Below are 17006 nucleotides of genomic sequence, written 5' to 3'. Positions count from 1 at the left end.
TGGACGTGAGCTTGGGTAAACTCTGGGAGTTGGTGATGGACAGGGAAGCCTGGCATGCTGTGATTCATGGGGTTGCAAAGAGTCGGACATGACTGAGCGACTGAAATGAACTGAAAGACTAAACCAGCAGGGAGCAAAGCCAGTAAGCAATCCTATTTACATCATTTTGTTTTAGTCACTAGGTTGTGTCCCAACTCTTTTGGGACCCCATGGACTGTAGCCCGCCAGGTTCCTCTGTCCATGGGATTTCCCAGGCAAGAATACTGCAGTGGGTTGCCATTTCCTTCTCCGGGGGATCTTTCTGACCCAGGGATTGAACCCTCCCTGCATTGGCAGGTGGATTTTTTTTTTTTTTTTTTTAACGTACCACTGAGCCATCAGGGCCCTAAAAAGCTGAGAAACTGGCTTCTGCAAGTAAGGATAAAGAGGGTAACTAAAAGAAAGGATTGGCAATTGCCTTGAGAGTGAATTATACCCTTATGATACCACCCATCAACCTAAAAGCCTAACTCTGAAAGCCCTTTTATTTGGGAGAGAGTAAAACAGAGCGTCCTTGTATTAGAGGACAGCAGGCACTTGGAATAAAATTAAGAGAAAATTTTTATACTGAATTCTGAGACCTCCTCCCAAGCTCTGCAGCCCTTTTTTCTCACTTGGTTTTCAAAAAACTTATCCCACGGACTCAGAACTTCCAATCAGCTTTTAAATGTCCCACTTTTAAATAATCAAGTATTATCACCAGACACCTGTGGAAGCCTCCAACATGAGAGTCCAAAACCAACAGAAGGAGCAGAGACTAAAAGGGAAGAAAAACTCGAACAAGCTATCATTCGTGTCAGAATTAAATTATCCTGGCAGGTAGCAGTAGGAGAATTAAACTATCCTGCTGTAGCCACGCAAGGCTGGATGGGCTTAAGGGAAAAGCTGAACAAGAGCACCTGAAGTAAGAGAGCAAAAGTTAGCGTTTTAAAGATGCAAATGTGTCGGGAGCTGTTATGGGGGGTCCCGCCCGTGACGAGGTCATGAAGAAAATACCGGGCAGGCAAGGCCGTCCGGGACCCCATCCATGACGAGGTCACGAGGAAAAAACCTGACAGGCAAGGCCGTCTAGGATAAGTGACCCTCCAGATTGGCCTCGGCCTCTACCCCACCCTGTATCCTCCCCCTTTTCTGCTGCTGTTCTTGTTTGCCCTGTTGCAGATTCTTGTGTTGCCTGCCGAGAGCTCTCCTGCTCCTCTTTCACTGAATGAGGACCAACTTAAAACCCTAATTAATAAATCTTCTGGACGCTGGTACCCTATGAGAGATGAAGAAAATGCTTCAATTCAAACCCTTTTGCTGGCATTCTGGCTTGGTTGATAAATATGTGCTCTCATTGCACAAAATGCTCTTGATTGTTCTAAACATCCTAAGCACAGTACGCTAACAAAAACTATTAAGCATAGGCCCCTTCACGGGGTAAAAAAAGCTCCACAAATATGATAGCCACAAATGTGCCTAACAAAAAACACTTTAGATAGAGATTAGCTGGCGACTTCTTGCAGGTGGTTAACTTTTAGACTAAGAGCCTGTTTTGTGCCATATCTGCTGTTTCTGCAGTCCTTCGCATTTCTGTTCTGTAAAAATGTAATCCTATCTAGTTCCCATAAAGATGACGCTTATTAGAAAGGAAATAGATTAATTATAAGAAAAACAGGGTCGGCTACTGAAGTTGCTTAAGCCACACCAGGTGCAAGCCATAAAATGTTAGCAGGCCTGAAGGCCAAATGATAAGAAAGACTCTTGTGAACGAAAAAGTATGTGGGTGACATCCTGTTTCTGTTGAAGGTCAAGTTGCTGTAAATGTTTTGAGATGACCTGTGTGTAAGCAATATGCACTTCCCCCAAAGATGTTGTTAAGGGTATAAAGGAGCTGTGCAAAAATAAACTTCAGACTTAGCCCCGAGCTTTGTCTCACTCTCTCATTCGCCGACGCTGTTCATCCTGAGGGTTCCCCTGGATCCTGCTGGGGCTGGACCCCCGCCCAAATGGGCAGGGGAGGATACAGATTTTAGGCCCCTCCCTCTCTAGACGAATTCAGAACCTCTGGGAGTGGAGATTCAAGAATCTGGAATGTGTTATTTTAACATTAGCACAGGCGATTCTGATACGGCCAGCTGGGCAGTGGTCCAGAGACTGAGGACAGGAGGACAGAGGATCTAACTGCATCCAGCAGGGTAAAAAGAAGTTGGGTGGGGGTGGGCATCTAGGCTTTCTCTCCCCCACTCACTGGGTGGATAATGGTGTCAGTCCCAAACACAGAAGCAAAGATACACATCTGACACTGTTCCCCACCCTGCAACACACACACACCAGATAAAAGACCGGTGGTCCACACTCATGGGCAAGTGGAGGGGCCTCTCACTTCGATGCTGCTACAGTTTCTCGCCACCAATGCCTAAGGACACAAGAGCATTGTGTTCTCATGCCTTTATATCGTCGTTTGTTGATGCCAGGCTGCTTCCTAGACAAAGTCCTTCCCCTAGACAAAACAAAACCAAAATCCTGATCATTTTGTAACTGGGCAAGTGCTCCAGAAAGCCAAACTCTGACAGCAGATGTTTACGGCAAAGTTAAGGATTTATTTGCAGGGTGCCAAGCAAAGGCATGGGAGACAGGTCTCAGATGCACCCCATCTTGGTCTTTGAGTTAGGCATGTTTTAAAGGGCAAGAACAAAGAAACTGGGATTAATCACCATCTTCTAACTTTTAAACAAATATTCATTTACTGACTTATTTGGCTGCATCTGGTCTTAGTTTCAGCAGGCGGGCTCTCTCACTGTGCACAGACTCTCTGGTTGTGGCACACAGGCTTAGCTGCTACGTGGCATGTGGGATCTCACTTCCCTGACCAGGGACAGAGCCCACCTCCCCTCCATTGCAAGACAGATTCTCAACCAGTAGACACCAGGGAAGCCCCACCATTTCTTAATCTGGTTTTGTGGGTCAGGTTGTCTGCAGTTTACAATTCTTTGGCCAGGTGATACAGGTCTGTGAGCTCATCTTGTCCTGGAGAAACAACCTGAATTTGTATGTTGCTGATGATATACCTACCTACCTACATATATATATATGTATGTGTGTGTGTGTATGTATATATATCTGCAACAGCAATTTTAGTACATTAATGATGTTATCAAAAATAGCAATCTTAGGGCTTCCTTAGTGGATCAGATAGTAAAACGTCTGCCTGCAGTGTGGGAAACCTGGGTTTGATCCCTGGGTCAGGAAGATTACCCCGGAGAAGGAAATGGCAACCCACTCCAGTACTCTTGCCTGGAAAATTCCATGGATGGAGGAGCCTGGTAGGCTACAGTCCATGGGATCGCAAAGAGTCGGACACGACAGAGCAACTTCACACACAGTCATCTGACTCTGGTTGATTAGTATTCAATTAACCCAGGATTGATGTCAGAGGAGACAAGAAAGGGAATACAGTTATGGAGGGAGAGATTGATCATAAACTCAGCGAGGGAACTTGGTTTTAGGAGAACTCGGTTTCCCTTTCCTCTCTGCTACCAGCACAGTATCTTTTTTTTTTTTTTTTTTAATCACCATTATTGTTCTTGACATTTTTCATAATTAACTTACATGCTTCCAACTCCTCTAAAAAAAGACTGCTATTCAGGAGCATAAGTAGCTTAAGTAACTTTCGTGCCTCAGACTGTTTTAAGCCGAAATGTTCTTAGTTATCATTTAAGTGCACCTTTTCCAATTAAAATGCCAGCCTTATGACAAGGAATCCGTTTGCAGGCTTCATTGCTGCATAGTCCCCCGCAGGGTAGGGCAAATTATTATTTTTAAAAAAGTGCAATGGATGAAGTCCAGTCACTCATGTATTTCACAATGTTTTCATCGCTCTTAGCATCAACTCCAAGCGATCTCTCTAGCCAGTCACATCGTGAACGAGGACCCAGTTGCTTCGAATTAAAGTTTCTCGCTCAGAGTTTCTTGGCAAGTATGAAAGGGTTCGACTCCAACGGGGTCAACTCCAAAGTCCTCACAAACTGTCCAAAATCCAACGCGCCTAGAGGGGAGATTTCAAACGAGAACAACCAGCAAAATACCAACTCTTCCGGCCTTGGCCTCCGAAGCTCGGAGAAGGGGCGGGGTGGGGCAGAGCGACGCTGTCTGCTCCGAGACGCCCGTGCGACGTCATCAAGGCGACGCGGAAGATTACGGGCGAAGCCGCGCCATTCAGCTCTCGGAAGGCTAGGCCAGATTTCAACCTTGGGAGTTATTGATTTATTCGCTGTGTGTGACGCTTTGGTGTTGGACTGGCGGGTGAAGGTCCGGATGGGCTCAGATTTCCCCGCTACCCTTTCACCTCTAGGCCTTCTGAGTGGGTCTCGACAGGAGGCGGTATCCAGTGGGGACATGTGTGAGGGAGGAGAAGTAGGCGACGTCTGGGGCTGCCTGCAACACAGGTTTGCTTAGCTTATGGGCTGGCCACCGGTTGGCCTCGGATTTGAGTTAGTGGTGTGTGGCGGGATGGAGTGGTGCAAAGATTAAACTTGACCAGTGTGCTCTCCACTCACCCTGCGTTAGACTCTCTGCACCTTATTTCAAATGTAAGTTAGCTTTTCTTAATAGCATGATTTCGAAAAGCAATTGGAAAAACGTGTTGAAGGGTAAAAAGTAGATATTAATCGTAGTCGCTTCATGAACGGTAAGAAGCCGGTGGATACCGGAAAATAAAGTTTTTAGGTTATTTATTAGTATTTAAAATAACCAGTAACCTAGGAAGAGTCCCTCGGAGAAGGCAATGGCACCCCACTCCAGTACTCTTGCCTGGAAAATCCCATGGACGGAGGAGCCTGGTAGGCTCCGCAGTCCATGGGGTCGCGAAGAGTCGAACACGACTAAGCCACTTCACTTTCACTTTTCACTTTTATGCATTGGAGAAGGAAATGACAACCCACTCCAGTGTTCTTGCCTGGAGAATCCCAGGGATGGGGTCGCACAGAGTTGGACACGACTGAAGTGACTTAGCAGCAGGAAGAGTCCCTAAGACCTCTCGACTCAATAGCAGCCTCTACAGATACGAAGTAGCAAGTATGTTAAAACTTAATGATCCCGTTACATATATAATCTGTTTACCAGATTTTCCACTTTTTTCCCCTTATGTGGTCCCAGAAATGTTTGGACATCCATTTAGTATTCTCTATTGAAACAAATGTATTTATGATTCAGTTAATGAAAACGAGAATCTTAGACAACAAGAATAGATTTTGCCTTAATTCTCTTACAGGAAAACTGGCAATTGAAAGTTTAAAAAACATAGTAATTGTATAGATATTTATAGTGAATGTTGTAATTTGTCATAAAAATGGCTTTTCAAAAAAGAATTCATTTTATCTTGTGCATCACAGAAAGAGCAAGTATTTGTAGAAAAGCTTATTAAAAATACTGCAAATACTAAAGTTATTTTATATTTAGAAGTTTGTATTTAGAAATCAGAGTATTTCTAAACCTTATGGGTGTCAGCAGTTATTCATTTTGCTCTCTTTGAAGTGAAGAAAAGTCCTTCAATCCTGTCTGACTCTCTGCGACCCCATGGTCTATACAGTCCATGAAATTCTCCAGGCCAGAATAGTGGAATGGGTACCTTTTCCTTCTCCAGGGGATCTTCCCAACCCAGGGATCGAAGGGAGGTCTTCCGCATTGCGGACAAATCTTTTACTAGCTGAGCCACAAAGGAAGTCCCTTGCTCTCTTTAGGAATATTTTATTTTCTCCAATTGATATTGATTAAATGATGTGGATGAATCAGCAGGGAAATAAGTTCAAATACTGACGGTTGTGAGGTTTTTGTTGCTGTTCAGTCATACCTAAGGTTTTTTTATGAAATGCAGCTTCACGTTTTCTTTTTATGTGACCTGCGTTGATAAGCCCAAAGAACTTTATATTGATATAATACTTTATTGAGTTGTAATATTATAGAGTCTAAATTTAAGTGAATTTATTGGCAATTTAAAAATCAAATTAGAGACTATTCCCTGGCTGCCCAGTATTTGGGGTTCTGTGCTCTCACTTCTGGGGCCCTGGGTTGGATCCTTGGTTGGGGAACTAAGATCCTGCAAAAAAAAAATATATATATATATATATATGTGTGTGTGTGTGTGTGTGTATAATATATATGTTATAAATATATATTTCAAACTAGAGTATGAAGAGCTTAGTTCTTAACAGTTCTTGACTTGCTGTGACCTTTGAAAAGTATTATATATTAAAAATAATAATAAGCACAGTTTATATAGAGAGGACTAAAATTAGATAAATGTAAGAGTTTTTTTTCTCTTTTCTATCAGAGATTGGTTTTGTTTTCACCTTCGTTCAGTTCCTAAAAGCAGACTTCACTTGAATTAGCTTTTTCAAAGTTACCGTACAGGATTTTAATGATTTTAATCAACCTGTAACAAGAAAAATTTAAAAACTAAGCATATGGTACTTTGAATTTGGTTTTACTGGGTAATAATTTACTTATTTCTTTTCTACTTTGTGGTCTATTTTGAGAGAATTCTGCATTTCTACTAGTTTCATCCTCATCTGTGCATTCCCCCACTTCTGACAGGGAATTAGGTTGACTGTATCAAAATTTCAACCCTGTTTTTCTCAGCAAAGTTACCATAGACAGGTCATAGTTCAGTGATTCTTTAATTGTGTCTTTGATATAGCCATTTTTATGAGGAGTGATTGTATAGAATTTTTTCTCTAAACATCCCCCCCCCAACAAACTCCATGAAACTCCTTGTTCCCCTAACATGTCTTGATATAGGTGGAGTTCTCTGCTACCAGTGATGTTCAGATAAGCTTCAATGAAATGACTCTTCAGGAATTGGTGCATCGGGCTGCCTCCCTTTATTCAGATGAAATAGCTGTGTGTTTTGATGAATGTAACAACCAGCCTCCAGTTTACTATACCTACAAGACTGTGATTAACGCTGCTTCAGCATTATCGAATTTTCTGCAGTTACACTGTGACTTTCAAGGCATTCGGGAAATTGGTCTCTACTGCCATCCTACAATAAACTTACCCTCTTGGATTTTAGGGTAAGATTTTTTTAGAACTGAAAATTTGGAATCTTAAAGTAAGATTATTTTCAACAGATATCCTGTGCTGACTCTGTCCTTTGTTTCTTTAGAATTCTCCAAGTCCCTGCTGCTTATGCGCCTGTTGATCCAGATTCACCGCCAGCATTATCAATTCATTTTATGAAAAAATGTAATCTGAAGTATATCCTTGTTGAAAAAGCGCATATAAGTGTAAGTGTGGCTATTTAAGTTTTTCTTTTAATGTGTTTTATTTACTTTTCAATTGAAAGGAGTCCCATCCCCATCTTGATTTCTAAATTCACTAACTCAGCAAAGCTTCTCAGTCTGAGCACTGTTGACGTTTTGGGTTGGGTAATTGTTTGTTGTGAGTAGAGTCCTTTGCATTATAAGATGTTTAGTAACCCCATGGCCTCACCTAACAGGTGTCGGTAGCACCCCTCAATTGTAACAACCAGACTTTTCTTCGACTTTGCCAAATGTCTCCTGGAGGTACCCTCCACCCTCCATGCTCCTTTGAGAACCAGTGCTCAATGACATGAACATATCTTCTGCCCTCACAATAATGAATTGTGCATTGCCTTGAATTTACTTTGTTTCCAAAGTTTCCAAAGGAAACTTTTATAATACTTGATATTTTTTTTTGGCCATGTGGCATGTGGGATCTTAGTTCCCTGACCAGAGGTTAAACCCATACCTCCTGCACTGGAAGCATGGAGTCTCACCCCTGTCCTGCCAGGGAAGTCCCAACACTTGATACTTTTATCTTTGTATCTTTATGCCAACTTACAGTAGTCAGCAACATTAAAGAACTGTATCCAAGCTTAGATTTTGAGAAAGAGATTGGCACTTAGGCCAGACCTTTCTGGAAAACTAAATATATTATTTTTAAAATTTTTAAGTGACTGCCAACCAGAGTCACTTCTAGTCAAGAAACACTGCCTTAGGTGCAAAATTGGTATTATATGTTAAGCAAGGGGCAGCCCATGTTTCATTATTATTTCTTCATTTATTGTTTATAAAATACTATTTTACCATGGAAAAAAATTACAGAAAATATGTTCACTTTAGCCTATTATTACCATTTCCTATATTAATCATTTTATATTTGAGAGTAACTTAAATGCCTTTCACCTATTTGTATATATATGCATTGTATCTGTAACATACATCAGTAAGACAATTCAAGAGCTTCAGGTAGATGGGGGGCTTCCTATGGAATAATAGGTATTAGAATAGGGCCTCCAGAAAGAGACAATGAGTACTAATTTGGTAAATAAATATCTTCTGAATATACATGTATGGTGGTCTGACCACAGTTTTCTGTTCCTCAAATTGGTTATTTGTTTTAAGCAAAACTAAGGGCTTCCCTTACTGCAGCCATGAAATTAAAAGATACTTACTCCTTGGAAGGAAAGTTATGACCAACCTAGACAGCACATTAAAAAGCAGAGACATTACTTTGCCAACAAAGGTCCGTCTGGTCAATACGATGGTTTTTCCAGTAGTCATATATAGATGTGAGAGTTGGACTGTGAAGAAAGCTGAGCGCCAAAAAATTGATGCTTTTGAACTGTGGTGTTGGAGAAGACTCTTGAGAGTCCCTTGGACTGCAAGGAGATCCAACCAGTCCATCCTAAAGGAGATCAGTCCCGGGTGTTCATTGGAACGGCTGATGCTGAAGCTGAAAGTCCAGTACTTTGGTCACCTCGTGCGAAGAGTTGACTCGTTGGAAAAGACCCTGATGCTGGGAGGGATTGGGGGCAGGAAGAGAAGGGGACGACAGAGGATGAGATGGCTGGATGGCATCACTGACTCGATGGGCATGAGTTTGAGTAAACTCCGGGAGTTTGTGATGGACAGGGAGGCCTGGCGTGCTGCGATTCATGGGCTTGCAAAGAGTCGGACACGACTGAGCGACTGAACTGAACTGAACTGAAGGGCTTCCCTGGTGGCTCAGCGGGAAAGAATCTACCTGCAGTGCAGGAGACTCAGGTTCCATCCCTGGGTCGGGACGATTCCTCTGGAGAAGGAAATGGCTACCCTCTCCTGTATTCTTGCCTGGAGAGTTCCATGGACAGAGGAGCTACAGTCCATAGGGTCGCAAAAAGTCGGACATGACAGAAGGAACTGAGCACACATGCACACACAAGTGGAACTAAAATGAGAATGTGAGGTTCAGTTTTTTAAACAGCCTTGGTGAAAGTTTTGTAGATGGGGTGGTTGGGTGGAAGAATTAATTGTCAATATCAACCTAGTCTTTATAACTGCATATAGGAAGGAGTTGGATACATAGCAAACCCCATAAAAAGTACCTTGCTTCCTTTTCCATAATTTTCATGATGGTGTGAGTGTTCTTCTGTCACTTAACACAAGAGCAGTCAGAAGTATTTATTGAGCATCTACTGTATGCCCAGGATTTCCTAGAGTGGTAGTTCTCAGCTGGCCGTGATTTTACACGCCAGGAAACATTCTGGCATGTCGAGATATTTTTTATGATCATGATGGAAAGGGGATGGTACTAGCATCTAATGGGTAGAGGTCAGGGATTCTGCTCAAAGTCTGACAGTGTACAACCCCAACAAAGGTTCATCTGGTCCAAAATGTCAGTAATGTTGAGATTGAGAAAGCTTGCACTAGAACAGGGTGTTTGGGAGGATATTAGTATGTGAAAGTAACTTAAGACAGGATTCTTACCTGGCAGTTGCTTATATAGTTGGAGAGAAAAGATTAGTACTTCCAAGGTCTACATAGTGTAATATCACCCTAAGCGAAGTATACATAACCTAGTAGAGACAGGACAGTTTTAATGGAGAACAGTGTTTGAGCTTGGTCCTAAGAATATGTGGGCCTTAATTTTTTTTTTTTTTTTTACATTATAGAACATCCTACACTCTACCTAATAAACACAAAACAAGTACAAACAGAAAACACTGCTGGATCCTGAGTTGTGACCTGTTCCTCTCATTTGTATTAATTTCTTTATTGTAAAAACTTGTTATACTTCATTAAGCTGCTATTTATCAACCTAAAAAGATATACTCAAGGGAAACTTCTGTTTTAATCTGTTTCCATCTACCAAATAACTGAGCCAGAAATTCAGCAATCTTAAGCTCACTCCCTGTCCAGAAAGTCACCAAGCTCTGTTGATTCTTTGTTCATAGGCCCTTTCCATTCATTTCTGCTGCAACAGACTCTTCAGGCTGATAATCAGTTCAGTTCAGTTCAGTCGCTCAGTTGTGTCCGACTCTGCGACCCCATGAACTGCAGCACACCAGGCCTCCCTGTCCATCACTAACTCCCGGAGTTTACCCAAACTATTGTCTGTTGAGTCGGTGATGCCATCCAACCATCTCATCCTCCGTCGTCCCCTTCTCCTCCTGCCCTCAATCTTTCTCAGCATCAGGGTCTTTTCAAATGAGTCAGCTCTTCGTATCAGGTGGCCAAAGTATTGGAATTTCAGCTTCAGCATCAGTCCTTCCAATGAACACCCAGGACTGATTTCCTCTAGGATGGACTGGTTGGATCTCCTTGCAGTCCAAGGGACTCTCAAGAGTCTTCTCCAACACCATAGTTCAAAAGCATCAATTCTTCGGCTCTCAGCTTTCTTTAGAGTCCAACTCTCACATCCATACATGACAACTGGAAAAACCATTGTATTGACCAGACGGACCTTTGTTGGCAAAGTAATGTCTCTGCTTTTTAATGTGCTGTCTAGGTTGGTCATAACTTTCCTTCCAAGGAGTAAGCATATCTGAATTGTTATGGAAGGCTCATTAAAGGCACTCACTTAAAGAATTGCATATCATTCTCTTCTTGACAAGCAAAGTCTAGTCTATGCTATTGCCACTTTCAGTTGGATCCTATCACAGATTAAGATCTAAACTCCTTGGTTTTGACGATATAGTTATTAAGGATTAACAACTCATCTCTGGTCAACAGCACTACTCATCTTCTCTCTCTCCCCCAATTCTGCAGCTTATTGGAATGCTTACTGTTCTAACACCAACATTGTCAGGTCAGATACTGTTTATTGATTGTCTAAATACCCCTTTTCTTTATTTTGAGAATAGCTACTTATAACACAGACATTACATATGAAGAATCAATCTTTGACCTTCCAGGCAAGTTAAGTTCGGCCTTCTCTGTTTTCACTCACATTGGAAGCATATTTCGTTAACACATCACATTGCAGTGCAGTTGTGTGCTTTTATGTCTCTATGTTAAAGGTGAGTTTTAAAGTAAGGATAGCACTTTACTCTTGGAGATTTCTCATTTTTCTTTTTATTCCTGGATAAAGTGCAAGTGCAATTGACCCTTGAACAAGTTGGGGATTGGGGTGCTGAATCCCGTTCATTGGAAAATCTGCCTATAACTTTACAGTTGTAATTCCACATCCCCAGATTCATCTAACTCAGATGGAGTAGTACGTTTTTACTGAAAAAAACTCAGATAAGTGGACCAGTGCAGTTCAAACCCATGTTCAAAGGTCTGTTGTACTTAAAAAAAAAAGGCCGTGCTAAATCAGTAAATGAATATTCAGTATTCTATAGAATACTAAACTATATAATAATAAACTTTGTTCCCCATTTAATACAGAAATTCAAGTCTTCCTATGAAGCATTATTGAACTATGATACGCTTACAGTAGAACATAATGACCTAATACTCTTCAGACTTCACTGGAAAAATGTCGAGCTGAGCCTGGTGCTAAATGATAGAAAAGAGAAATTTGAAAAAGGAAAAATGACAGCAAGTATGAGTTCTGAGAGCAGCAGTGAAGAAAAGTCAGAAGAGCATGTGGATGTGAGGCTGAAGCACTGCTTGGCCTATGTCCTCCACACGTCAGGCACGACAGGGGTACCTAAGATTGTCAGAGTCCCTCATGCGTGTATAGTGCCAAACATCCAGCATTTTCGGTAAGTTCTGTTCTTAGAATCCTTCTTCAGAAATTGTAATTTAAAGGGAAAAATGAATTTTGAACTGTCTGTTCTTTATAACTCTTGTTCCTATTGACAGTCCTAAGTAATCTGGGTCTCTTGTTTCAGTTACATCTGAACTTCAGTTCTCTGCAGAGTAGGGCTGCACCTGTTTGATCCAGACCTGGAGTCAAATAGCAAGTGATATGTTTGGAAAATTTGCTTCTTAATTATTAATAAGAAGAGAGGAAACATTCCTAGCAGAGGTACTGGCAGAGGTATGGGAGAAAGGAGGAGTTTGGCTTGCTAGAGTGCATTGGGTCTGAGCTGAAGAGTAGGAGACTTATGACCTCGGGGACAGGAGCCTGATAGCCTCTGTTGGAGAAGTTTGAACTTAATCCAAAAGGTAATAAGGAACCATTAAAAAGCTTGCATTTCATTAAGTTTACTCCTGTAGCATTGTGGAGTTGGTTTTACTGTTACGGCTGGGAGATGAGTAATCTCTGTAAAGTTGAGATTCTCAACTTTTGAAGAAAGAAGAAAATAGAGGGGGAAGGGAACCAGACAGAGAGAAGCAGTCTTAGGAAATCGAAGGAGGAAACAGATGTAGAACGAGAAACCTCATGAGACACATATGTAATTTTATGTCATTGTGAGTCTTATGTAATTAAAAAGTTTTTAGTAACCGCATTTAAAAAGTAAAAAGTGAAATTAATTTTAACAATATTATTCAATATACCCCAAATATTATCATTTTAATATGTAATCAGTGTAAAAATTATTTGTGAGGTATTTTACATTGTTTTTTGTACACTAGTTATTTTCAAGCTCTAGAGTATATTTTACACTTTACACGTCTCTGTATGGAGCAGCTACATTCTTAGTGCTCAGTAGGCACAGGTGTCTAGTGGCTGCCGTATCCTATGCACAGATCTAAAAGGAAGCAATGGTTAAATGCTGCAGAGGTGTCCGCTGTAATTGACCTTTCTGGTCTTTAATGACTTTTTGCTTCTAATGCCCAGAGCTGAAGACTGTACAGGCTGGAGATAAGAAAATGAGGGATAAAGATATGGAAACAGCAAACATAAGGTGTTATTTTCTGGAAACTAGTTTTAATAGAAATGAAAGAGTTATGGGAAGATGTGTTTTTTTTTTCCTTTGCTTTTAGATGGGAGAGCTGTAGGCTGGACATAAAGAATTGGTGGCGAGGATTGGTTTGGATAATCAAATAGAAGAAATATGGTAAAGGAGGAAGATACTATGAGATAGGAAGAGATGATATTTAAAGTATTGGGTGGATATACATCTTCTTTAGAAATGGTTAAAATTGGAGCTTATCTACATAACAGTAGGGGGAAGGGAGGGGAAGAAAAGGCTTCTATGGGAAACACAAATAGGTTTCTTTAGGAAAGACAGGAGGAGATAAACTATGGTAATGTTGACCTCTGCGCGTGAGAATAGTTTTCATCATCATAAAAGTCCCTTGTAGAGGGTAGAGGGGGTTTATGGTAGGTTTACTCTTGGTGCACTTTCTGGGAGTAAAAGTCACCCTGAAGATGGAGTTTATGGCAGTCTCATTCATTCCCCAGAGGTTTCTGCTGTCAGTCAGATAAGGAAAGTTCCAAGAAGGCTTCCTTCTGCATCTGTTGAATCCAAAATGTCTTCAGCTTGAAATAATTTTTATACCAACTCTGGGGGTCCAAGTTGGTCCCCACAATACCATACTTTAAGATATTTTGAAGTTAAGGTAATTCCTAATTCTAGATAGAGTGAGTTTTTTGTTGCTAATTTTTTTTCTTGGCTGTGCCAAGTGACTTACAGGATTTTAGTTCCCCATCCAGGGATTGAGCCCAACCACAGCAGTGGAAGCACTGAGTCCTAACCTCTGGACTGCCAGAGAATTGCCAGTTTTTTGTCTTTAAGTTCAAGCAGTGTCTTCATCTCATCACTGACCATCCATGCTCAGTAATAGCTTTACTGCATATATTTTGTTCTGCTCTTTGTTGAGATACTGAGAAAAAGTGCCAAATAATGAGAAAAGGGAGTCAGAGGCCTCTATTGATCATCACTGAAGATGCGGTGTGGAGGAAGTCAAGATTCTCCCAGAAAAGCAGAACCAGGAGGATTTGTCAGGGATCTTTTACAAGGAGTTTACTTATACCTGTAGAGGCTGGCTGTCAAGACTCAAGTCCGTTGGGGAGACAGTTAGAAAGGGTGACTGTGAATAGGCTGAACCCAGTGGGCACGTGCTTGTCCACAGGCAAGCCAGGAAAGAGAATCCAGGGGGGGAGAGTAATTGCTGACCCCGCTGCTCCATGGAGTCTCTTTTTCAGAGAAGGCCTGAACACACTCTCTCTCTCTCTCTTTTTTTGCCCATGCCTTGTGGCATGCAGGATCTTAGTTCCCTGACCAGGGATTGAACTCACGTCCTCTGCATTGGGAGCACAAAGTCTTAACTACTGGACTTCTAGCAGAGTCCCCTAAACACTCTCTTACAGGCCTTCCGACTGAGAAAAGCCAGCCAATCCAGGATAACCTCCTTTTTGATTAAAGTCAGATGATTAGGAACCTTAATCATATCTACAAAATCTCTTCAAGTGGTGCCTAAGTGCATAAAATATGTCATGGTAAAAAGTAGATATGGCTTAAAATGGCTTTTAACCCTTACATTTATAAAGAAGAGTTCTAGAATTAATAACACCATTTTGTTTAAGAGAGAAAAATAAATCTGGCCAGTATCTGGAAACTTAAGGATCATAAAAACTTTTTTAGGATGTATGTTTACTAAATGTTAGGCATTTCTCGTAATTACATTCTGTCTTGCCTTAGGGTGCTTTTTGAAGTCACTCATGAAGATGTTTTGTTTCTGGCTTCACCTCTGACCTTTGACCCTTCTGTGGTGGAAATATTTGTTGCTTTGTCAAGTGGAGCCTCTTTGCTTATTGTGCCAACTTCTGTCAAAGTGGTCCCGTCAAAACTAGCTGCTGTTCTGTTTTCCCGTCACAGAGTGACTATTTTACAGGTACATTTTATGAGCAAATAAAATGTTTTGTCTTTCATTGTTCAATATTGTGTGTTAGAATATATTTTGTATCTATAGCTCTTTACGGTGGATTCATGGTAATCTAGTTAGATTATCAAGGGCTGTCACCTGATGATGTCACTTTTTGTTTGAGAATGAAAAAAAATCAGTTCCGTTTATTTAATAGAAAATTCTTTTACTGTGCAATTTGTACATATTATAATAACTAAAGGAACTCAACTTTTACTCAAACCTGTTGAGATACGCCTCTCCTTTCTTAAAGCTTTGAATTTATTTTTTTTCCCACTAAAAATTGGTTTAAGTAAGTTAAATTATAATTGACTTAGAAATTTAGATTTTCTGATTTTTACCTCAATATATTTATATTAACCTAAAAAAACAAATATTTTTTAAATTTGGCATTTTAAAAGATTTTAAAAATACATCTGAAAGTATGTGACTGGTACACTAGCCTTAAGATATTTCATTGTTAAGTGGTTAATTAATAGAATTATATGCAGATCATGATAAATCAAAATTTTTAAAAATGAGACTTGAGAGGACATTAAATTTCTTCCCCAGAGACAAAATTTGATGCTGACTTTCTTTTTGGGCAATGTGTTTTTCATCCTATTAAAAAAAATCATATATATATAGGTATAGATGTAGATACATAAATGAAATCATTATAGCAATGTGACTTGCTGGGTATCACTGATATAAATTTTCTCATCTGTTAGTGAATTATTCTGTGAACCTGGGCAAGATTTTAATATAGCTTTTATTTTCCTATAAAATTCAAGGAGCATAATTTTTCAGGGAAAATATAATAAGTTCCTTAATAGATTTGAGTGATAGTTACTTAGAGAAAGGAAACTTCCCTTGCTTGTCGTCAGTATGTTATGCCTCTTTAAATCTGATCCCCTTACTTAATGTTTTGGCACAATCTCAGATAAATTTACTTTAGCACTGGTTTTTAACCTTTTTGGGATCACAGATCCTTCTGAGAAATGGATATATACTTACTAACTCTGTTCCCAAAATACAGCAGTTTTCACATATAATGTCCTTGTGATTTGATATAACTCACAGTATATACTTACTAGAAATATTATTAGCAGATGACTTTTGACTTTGTAAGGGTTCCTTGCACAGATTTTATTTACTAATAACCTTGTCCAAATCTAATTGGATACTAAGCAAGGGTCTTAAAAGCTTTCAAAGAGAATATATGCTATTAAAGTTTTAAAAATGAAAAAAAAATACAATATCTTGAATTATTGTGCGGGAGAAAGGCCCCAAAGTGAGATGGACTAAGTGTTTGAGGAAATTAAGAACCTCTTTATTTCAGGAGTAAAGAGTTTTCTCTTATGAAGGCTCAATATTTGGTTTCTCACAAACCTACAGTATATTTGGGCATTTTTTGCATACTCTAGATAACAGTGTTACATTATTTCAATTTGATGCCTTTTAAAAGTGAAACATTTTAGTTAGAGCAGAATCTTAGGTTTCTAGCTACGGAATTGTCACTATGTGTTTTTCATTTTTATGTGAATTTCTACTTAGACAATTTAGAAGAAACTGTAACATTTTCTAATTGCTTTTTCCCCCCTGTCATTTGCTAAGTCCTGTTTTCCTATGCCTATGACAATTGGTTGCAAAGGATATTGAGTTGTATTGTGCCACTAAATTCATAATTTCAGTTTATATGAATATCTGAAAAGTGTTACTGTGCTTTACCTTGCTGAACATTGATAGTTGTGCATTCATTTATAGAGTTCAAAGTTGACGTTATACTTAACACTAGAAATTAGACCAGAATATTTCAGATTCACCTTATTGAAAGTGGAGAACAGAACCATTTGGCCATCATTTTTATTTTTGGCTGTTCTGAGTCTTCATTGCTGCCAGACTTTTCTCTAGCTGCAGTGCACGGGCTTCTCACTGCAGTGGCTTCTCTCGTTGCAGAGCATG

The 17006-nt window shown here is 40.1% G+C and overlaps 1 protein-coding gene across 6 annotated transcripts in view; it reads left to right on the top strand.

Moving 5' to 3' along the window:
* Positions 1 to 4190: 4190 nt before the first annotated feature.
* AASDH (aminoadipate-semialdehyde dehydrogenase) overlaps positions 4191 to 17006 on the top strand; it is a 28955-nt gene continuing 16139 nt past the window's right edge. For 3 of the 6 annotated variants that reach the window (XM_043447901.1, XM_043447902.1, XM_043447897.1), the window contains exons 1-5: positions 4191 to 4610; positions 6817 to 7091; positions 7184 to 7304; positions 11691 to 12010; positions 14840 to 15032. In XM_043447901.1, coding sequence (XP_043303836.1) covers positions 6862 to 7091; positions 7184 to 7304; positions 11691 to 12010; positions 14840 to 15032 — 864 coding nt within the window. In that variant the 5' untranslated portion in view covers positions 4191 to 4610; positions 6817 to 6861. Of the gene's footprint in view, positions 4611 to 4933; positions 5095 to 6816; positions 7092 to 7183; positions 7305 to 11690; positions 12011 to 14839; positions 15033 to 17006 lie in introns of those variants that run through there. The other 3 variants (XM_043447899.1, XM_043447898.1, XM_043447900.1) reach the window with 3 other exon arrangements.

This window comes from Cervus canadensis, chromosome 26 (genome assembly GCF_019320065.1).
Source record: "Cervus canadensis isolate Bull #8, Minnesota chromosome 26, ASM1932006v1, whole genome shotgun sequence".
NCBI lineage: Eukaryota > Metazoa > Chordata > Mammalia > Artiodactyla > Cervidae > Cervus > Cervus canadensis.
The sequence above is the reverse complement of the archived record's forward strand: the minus strand, read 5'-3'. Positions and strand labels throughout refer to the sequence as shown.